General features: G+C 48.7%; 1 protein-coding gene across 1 annotated transcript in view; it reads right to left on the reverse strand.

Annotated features, from left to right (window-relative positions):
• nhsa (Nance-Horan syndrome a (congenital cataracts and dental anomalies)) overlaps positions 1-4,062 on the reverse strand; it is a 47,315-nt gene extending 43,253 nt beyond the window's left edge. The window contains exon 1 of the mRNA XM_084676081.1: positions 3,364-4,062. Coding sequence (XP_084532207.1) covers positions 3,364-3,643 — 280 coding nt within the window. The 5' untranslated portion in view covers positions 3,644-4,062. The remainder of the gene's footprint in view (positions 1-3,363) is intronic.
• Between the last annotated feature and the right edge of the window lie 4,820 nt (positions 4,063-8,882).

Here is an 8,882-nt window from a genome sequence, read left to right on the forward strand (position 1 = left end):
CTGAGAACCGGTTTTGACTCTCTGTGCAGCCCAGAGCAGCCCTGAGCCGGCCTGTGCTCTCTGCTCCCAGAGTCTCCTCTGGTGAGGCTGGAGGAGCAGGAATGTGGCCCCCTTCCAGACACGTGGTCCTGGATGGGGACGCAGGGGATGACCCCCTCCCCACCATGGGCCATGCCCCCGCCCCCCTACACACACACCCTGACAGAGAAACCCCACACCCCCTCCTCCTGGGGCCACACAAAACAGAACACACTTTTTCAAAATACACTCAAACAAGTTACTGGTCTGGTATAGTCTGGTCTAGTCTGGTGTGGTTAAAGATGATGGAGGGTGGAAGGCATTGATGAGGTGTCACAAGAAAAGAGCTGTCCAAACATTGGACAGAAGGATCAGGGACGTGTGTGTGTGTGTGTGTGTGTGTGTGTGTGTGTGTGTGTGTGTGTGTGTGTGTGTGTGTGTGTGTGTGTGTGTGTGTGTGTGTGTGTGTGTGTGTGTGTGCGTGTAGCTCAGGGGAAGCAAAGGCCAAGAGAAAAGCCAAGGTCTTCTAAAGTAAACATCTGAAAGCTGTAATTGACAAACTTCAACTACACATCAGAAAGAGTCTGAAAGCAGCCACAACTCAGGGACAGCTTCCTGTGCCAGCCCACTGTTTCCTGTAAGCCCCTACTGATGGACGAGGAGGGGGGAGAGGGGGGAGGGAGAGGATAGAGATAGAGGAATAAAAGAGGTAGAAAAGATGTCATGCCAATAGATCAATATACAAAATACAGATATTGTTCACAGATATGTGCAACAGGACAAGCGTGTTGAAAACCAACCCCTCCCTCCGCCCCTCCCTCCCTCCCCCCTCCCTCCCTCCCCCCTCCCCCCAGGCCCTGGACTGATCCCATTTACAGGAATTGTCATTCAGATTACAGAGCGCTCGCTTGTTTTAGGGCGCCCCTGACAACCATTCATATGAAAAGGACAATTAAGAGCAATTAGGCCTCAGTCTTTCCCAGCCAGGAACAGTGTTTATGTCTGCTAGCTCACTACGCCCCTGCTAGCTCACTACACCCCTGCTAGCCCACTACGCCCCTGCTAGCCCACTACGCCCCTGCTAGCCCACTACACCCCTGCTAGCCCACTACACCCCTGCTAGCTCACTACGCCCCTGCTAGCCCACTACGCCCCTGCTAGCCCACTACACCACTGCTTGCCCACTACACCACTGCTAGCCCACTACACCCCTGCTAGCCCACTACACCACTGCTAGCCCACTACACCACTGCTAGCCCACTACACCACTGCAACCCTGCAAGGTAAACATGCTCTATTTGTGATCCCCCATCAAGCAAGTCTGCTTCCTCTGCATTAAAATGACTGCATGTCTGCCACCTGCCTTACCTCAGCTACAAACTACATTTCTATCTAACACAAATCTAATGTTATTTGTGTAGCCTTTTTTACAAGCAATGTCCCAGAGGGCTTAGCAGGTGCCCACAGACCCGCCCTCGTCAGAGAAGAAGGAAATGGAAGCAGCCTCCTTAGAAGTAACTCTGAGAAGCCACGCCGAGCACGGGCTGTTAGGATGAATCTATACAGGTATACAGGAAGAGCCTGGGGAAGAGGGGTACGAGGAGGGAGGGAGGGAGGGAGGGAGGGAGGGAGGGAGGGAGGGAGGGAGGGAGGGAGGGAGGGAGGGAGGGAGGGAGGGAGGGAGGGAGGGAGGGAGGGAGGGAGGGAGGGAGGGAGGGAGGGAGGGAGGGAGGGAGGGAGGGAGGGAGGGAGGGAGGGGTTGGGGAGGGAGGGGGTGGGGAGGGAGGGGTTGGGGAGGGAGGGAGGGGTTGGGGAGGGAGGGGTTGGGTAGCGAGTTAGGACAAGACACATCCGTCCCTCACCAGACAGGCTGTGGGAAAGAGATGTCCTAGACACACACACTGACACACACACTGACACACACACACTGAGCCACACACACACTGACACGCACACACACACTGACACACACACACTGACACACACACACACAAACACTGACACACAAACACTGACACACACACACTGACACACACAAGGACATACCCTCTCACACAGAATCACAATACATACCTCACACACACTTGAATGTGCACCCCTCCAACACTCACATGCATACCTCAAACACACAATCCCCCCTTCCAACACACACTCACACACACACACAACCCCCCAGATGAAAACTTCATGCTAGGCATCAAGCTGTGCTTGTATCACGGTAATGACTGCCTGCTTCCTCAACCCTTGAGAGGAATGTGTTTGGATGTCTCGTTGGTTAATCTAGCAGCTCAGATAAAATAACCGACATAAGTGGGAATGGTTAGCAAACTATAAAGGCAGCACCGCAGGCCAACCTATAGAAACGGGAACAAGCACTAAAACCGTTACATGGGACTTCAACTGCACTGGCCTTTAAACATTCAAATTTAAAAGGAAACCACACGTCACATCATAAACAAAAACAACAATAAGACCATCTGCTCCATCTCGGCCGCGACACACCGGAGGGGATCCGTGCACGCGGCTTTGCTTTACTCTAGTGAGAGTAGCCTGACCAATGAAATTCTCTCCTCAACGTTCAACTGATGTCTGCCAATAACGGTCAGACTTGGTGGATAGGCCTGCATACGTAATAGTCTTTCATATTTGGGTTTTGCCGATTTTTAGAAGTTGAAATAGTGTTTAATTAATCAACAAGCCTGTCCAGATCAGTGTTTTGATTGTTTAAGAGATCGAGTAGGTTAGTCAACGATCGTCGATAACGACACGGTACTTTCGAGCAGGTAACTGGGGTAATTTACGTTATCTCGCGCCTGGAGCAAAGACTTCACGCACTGGTAACTGTCTGGTACTTTCAACCGAGTTTTATTGTTTTTTTGTTGTTGTTGTTTTTTACTGTCTTATCTTATCCTACATATGAAAAGATTTGATCGTTTTCAGTTACAAAAATAAAGTCTGCTGCACAACACGCCCCTGTCTCCGTTTTTCTACCGCGCGGAGACAAATGAGGTGAAAACGCACGAGCTCACAAACATGACCCCCGTTACTCGGCGTGGACCTCTGCCTTCCATCACGTTGACACTTATGATAAACATATGGATCTGGGCTAAGTAACCGACATCAACACATCGGCTGAATGCGGTGGTCGATGGTCTGGGGACCGAGATTGAAAACTCATGCCGTGACAGTCCCGTGGCACTATTTATCTACTTCATTCAACGTTTTTAGGCAACTTGAACGAGCCCCGTCCCGCTACAGACCAGTAGAGTACACGAGCAACCGGAGAAGCTCACAACGGTGTGCGAAGGAGAATGAATGTAGGACGACTGAAAGTGGAGTACTCACGGACTGCCTCCCGTTTAGGGTCCAGCCCCGAAGTGGACTGCTGGAGGTTTCCAATTTTCCCTTGCAGGACCCGAACCCGCTGGTTGGTGAAGACGATGTCACTTTCCAAGTCCTGGAATATGGAGCACGCGTGCTTGGCCAGGTCTGAGAGTTGGCGGAGCGTCCGCGAGAGAGCCACATTGTTGATGGAACACAGGTCGTCCAGGCACACACCCGCCTCGCCCGGGACGGAGCGCCTGCACAGCAACTGTGGTTCCACGATCCGCTTGGCAAATGGCATTTTGTCATGGACCCAATTAATAAATCCACTAAAAAATCTGTCCGAAAGAAGTTGAACAAAATGAAACGCCCGTCCCTTTTAATCCATGTCTCCAAAATTCAGTTGAGAGCCCATCCTTTCACCCTCCGGGACGGCACAGGCTGACCAGCCGACACTTTAGTATCCGCGTTGTTCCTCCGGTCACGGGCTGCCGGTCTGTTTTTCACTACACTGAAGTAGAGGTGGTTAAAAAAAAAAGAGGGCCGTCAGAAACCCTGGAGCGGAGCGCCGTATCTGCTGGATCTGGAGTCGGTGAACCGTTTTTTTCAGCGCGAGCCTATAGCTTCTCAGCGCGCGGATGCTGAGGCTGCTGTCCAACGCGCACATGCACACAAGAAACGATGGGATTGGACAGCCGCGCGGAGAGATGGTGTGTATCTATGTGGATTTATACGGTTTAACTTTCCGCTTCCAGAAGCCACTGTGTAGGCCTATGTCTGGCTATCAAACTGTAATTTACTCTACACTGTAAAACACTTCAGCCATGAAAAACATTCCGCACACTCTCCAATATAGGCTACCCTAGAAAAAAACGTTCTTAAAAATGAAAAAATCCACATTAAATTCGAGATAACAAAAAAATACAAAGGACATAAGTTATAGTATACTGATGTATTTCTGTCACTAGAGCAGCCGTGCTTGCCCCTAGCAAACCGGCAGAACGGTCTCAGCTGATGAGGCCATCAGGCACGAGGCTGTCTGACGGAGCGGAGGGGAGATTCCTGCGGAGCTGCGTCACCTTCCCGTAGCTTCATCTGCGCTTTCACCGCCGCGCGCCGGCCTGACAGGCCAAACCCGGACCGCGCATTCACATTCGCTGAATGAGTGTTTAACTAAATCCCAGCTGACGAGGCCAGGCCTGGAGAGGTGACGGGATAAGCTCTTCCTGTGCGCTGACCAGCGGCCACACCAGAAGTGCAACCGCTGCTAAAACGCTCCAGGACAAAGCGGAGGCCGGCCGCGCGGGGCATGTCGTCATCTTTGAGTTATAGCACTGTTACAAAGGGCAGACTTGCGACAGACAATGGGATGGTAATCTTCACCGGAGAGGGTAGATGTTTTCACCTTCTGCCAGACGTCCACTCTACCCATATGGAGAAGAAACGGCAGTACTATCTAACATGGGCCCCATATTCCTGGCTGGGAGGTGTATAGCCTCACTCACTCTCTCTCTCTTTCTCGGCACATGCTCCACGATGTCCCCCGGAAGAACTTTATACCCAGCTTCTGACTTGAGAGTTGCTTATTTGATAGGAATAACAGCGTCCCAGCGCGCGTACTGATCACTGTTTATATCCCGGGACGTTACCAGACAGTAGCCAGCGCTGCCCTAGACAGTAGGATGGCAATTATCTGAAACGGGCATATATTTAGAGGCGACACATGGTTGGCCCGTCTGCCTCGCCTGGTCTCCGGGCAGCTGCTGTGCTGAAACGCAAACCAAACAGAGTTAAGTGGTATTTATAGTGCTGAAGCAGCCCTCTCTGGCTGAGGTGTTGGGCTGTGTGGATGGACACTATAGGCCTGTGTTGAGTTTAGCCAGTAACAAGCCTTAGCTATGGATAGGCCTATCATGTGTTGTAATCACGTAGATTTAACTGTGTGTGGGGCCCACAAGCTTGAAAACGCAACATTTAATCGCAAACACGGTTTATGTGTAGCATACTGCATGTCTTGAGACGGCGCCGGAGTTCTGTCGATTTGTAGGCGTACCTCCTCATATTAGCATTTTCTTTTCTTTCTTTTTTCTTTTTAAACAAAAGACACTATAGGGCTAACCCCAGCTGTAAATTTTAACATCGAGCGCTGCAGTCTACTCCCTGGTAGGGCCAATTAAGGCAAGGAAGAAACGTTAATGATGTCATTCGACTCATTCCAAGGAAGGAAGCAACAGGCATCAACATGCGTGTTGGCTCTGCGTGCCAGATGGAGCGTATGGTAACGAGGACTTGGCGGGGCGCGGGGAGGACGGGGGAGGGGGAGTGGAGGATGTGGGAGTGGGTTACCTGGTTCTCTCCTGTCCCCGTGACTGATCCTAACACCCACATTCATCTCTCTCCAGACTCTGGGATCAGCTCATCAGCCTAGACTCTGTCTGCTTCTGAAAGGAAACACCGCATTGAGCTGGACTGTTTGTCTGTGACCGAGAGGGCAAGGAGGGCGGAATGTGAGGCATTAGTCAGAAATGCATTCCGGACAAAAAATGCTTTGAATTCGCTTGATTGAAAATGCGTTAAATGCGAGGATTAGCCATGCTAACGATGCCGTTCCATAGCCATGTCATGGTTACCGTCTTAGAATGAGTCTAGGTGTTATTTATAGAACATTCCAGACTCCGTGTCTTTTTTAGGTGATTGTTTTTAGTCGTTTTAGTTGTAAACTATTGAATCACACAGCAAGGCAGAAGGCAACAAGAAGAACATATATTTGTAAGTTTAAAAAAAAAGTTTGCGTCAGAGTACTTGTTGAGGACTATACTCTACTGCACTCGTGTTCTCTGCTTTAATCTACTCTGTTTAAGGCTTCTCTGTTCTCTCTCCTCTCCCCCTCTCTCCTTTCCAAAACCAGTTTTCAAAGGTTGAAAAAATAATTTCCCCAACAGTTTAAAATAAACGTTGTGTCGTGTTGTGTGTGAAAAAAACTTCAAAAAGTATCGAAAGGTTGAAAAAATATGGCTGTATATGAAGATGTTTGAAATTGTCGCAGTCAAAAATGATTCCTGGCAAATTCGCTGCGTGCCTATAGTGTCGTATTGTATTAATGAATTAATATGGTGTGAGGTACAGCTACCAGTGTGACACTATAACAGTTACCAGTGTGACACTATAACAGGTAGTAGGCCTAGTAGTGGCTACTTTTTACTGAAGTATGTCAGAGCCTATAGGCCTACTTCTTTACTTTAACTTGTGACTTCAATTGTGACTTAAGTGTATTTTTAATCACGAGTATCTGTACTTTTACTTGAGTGATGGATGTGTGTAATTTTCCATCTCTGTCTAAAACATGGTTATTGGTTATAATAAGAAACTTGACATTTCAGTATGACCACGCTGATCTAGTCTCCAGTGAACCAGAGTGATGAACCATTAAGCTGGGCGATGTGAATGAATGCAGCCAGAGGATTGGTGCATTCTGTAGTTCAACTGAGCCATGATTGGTGCAGGGTATGAATGAAGGAGTAGGGCAAGCCTAGAGAGCAACGCCTGACAACGTAGAGGTTATTCTGGGATGTTGTCATGACCTCAGTGACCCAATCTTGTCTCAGTCAGGGAAAGCTCAGCTGCCCTAGAGGTGAGTGTGTGTGTGTGTGTGTGTATAGTAGTAGGAGAAAATGTCAATATCCCCACGCTTCACTGGCACCTTCAGATAAACTCTGTCAGGGCAGGGAAAGGGAGAATGGAGGGAGGGAGGGAAACAGTGCTCGGGGTTAGCTGTGCTTCTGTGCCCGTCGGGGGGTATTCGAGAGTTGGTTTCCTTTGTGGGTTGAGACTCCCAGAAACAGTCAACTCTGTGTGAAACCTCATGCTGATTACCCACTGCTGTCCTGGCAGGAGAGAGGTGCACACGTGATCTAACTCTCTCTACGCACAACCAGACCTGCTCATTACAATCTCTGCATATCTACAGCTTCATCTCTCTCTCCATCTCCATCTCTCTCTGTCTCTCTCCTACTTTTCTCAAGTGTCTGAATCTCCCTCTATTTCTCTCTTTCTCTCCCCACAATCCATCTCTAAACTTTTCACGCTTTCTCTCTGTGGATCATGATGGCATGCTTCAGGGGTTTTAGGTAAACAAATACTTGAGAGATTTTGTTCGTTGTGTGTGATTTCACTTCCTGTTCCTGAACTCTTCAGATTAATAACGTCTAAAAACGTCCACTGACGGGTGTTTCCCAGCTCCTGTTAAACTTGAGACTCTGGTAGCAGCCCACCAACTGTCTGACAAACTTCGACAAAAACAACGTAAAAATAGATTTTCTTTAATTGATTTTTCCGTTTGTTGATAGTGTCCCTCCACACAGGTGAGTCAGACAGGACCACTTTAGCACGGAAAAATGATTTTTTTTTTCTTCCCACATAACTGGACACTTACTGTCTGTCATTGAACACACAAGCATGCAGTCACATAACCATGTTCTAAACCCTGAACATGGAGACACGGTCATTCCTCAACACAACACACACCTCAACACAGGTGGAACATGCTTAACCAGCACTACAGGGTTGCATAGAGAAATAAAACACACATACAGACTTCTACCTTCTCAAACATCAAGGATTCAGAGCTTGTTCTTTGTTATATGATCCATATTCATGTTCACACTGGTTTTGTGGCCGGGATGGATATCTTCATGTTTAAAGTTGATCACAAAATCACTGATGTACCAGAGATGCAGGCGAGGAGGAGGAAAGTACAGAAAACATCCCATAATCTTAGCAGACACATTCAGAAGAACCAAACTCAGATGCCATGGCAACCACAAAGATGAATTTCAATTAAATATCAACCCCAAAAATGTGGGAATTCATTTAAACAGTGACCTAGTGAAAACAGTGGTAACTTGCTGTGGTCTCTTAAAGTCATAAACTTCATGCTTCATTCATCATATTCTGTATTAGACAATCAGCATCATTTATAACGATTTATGCACTTCTGGGAAATATGACATTCAGTGGCACCATCATTTTTCTCACACACATTTGCACCCACACAGGTGTACACACACACACACACACACACACACACACACAAAAAGAAAGAAAAGGAGAGATGACCCACTTAGTAAAGTAAGAGGTGATTATGACAGAAGCTACACCCACATCTGACACCAAAACTATAAAACAAAACAAATAACGCAAAGAGTAAAAACAAACGTTTTATGGACAACAGTTGCTTTCAAAACGCCTTTTTCTCCAGCAGCACTGGAATGATCGAATCCTGTCCGAGGCTACCGAGGGACTTCCGGCGGCGTTGCTGTGGCTAGCTGGGGTCACAGCCTCCAGCCTGGAGCTCCAGCCCCAGCACCCTGCCAGGGCTCCTCCTCACCCCAGCACACACACACCCTCAGCAGGCAGCAGGCTCCTGGAGCTGGGGTAGGAGCCATGCAGGGGAGGAGTGCGTGTGTGTGGGGGGGGGGGAGGGGGGGGAGGGGTGTTCTGAAGCTGTGGGTGTGTGTGTGGGGGGGGGGTGTTCTGAAGCT

This window comes from Hypomesus nipponensis, chromosome 16, assembly GCF_054491055.1.
Source record: "Hypomesus nipponensis isolate SF chromosome 16, ASM5449105v1, whole genome shotgun sequence".
Taxonomy (NCBI): Eukaryota; Metazoa; Chordata; class Actinopteri; order Osmeriformes; family Osmeridae; genus Hypomesus; species Hypomesus nipponensis.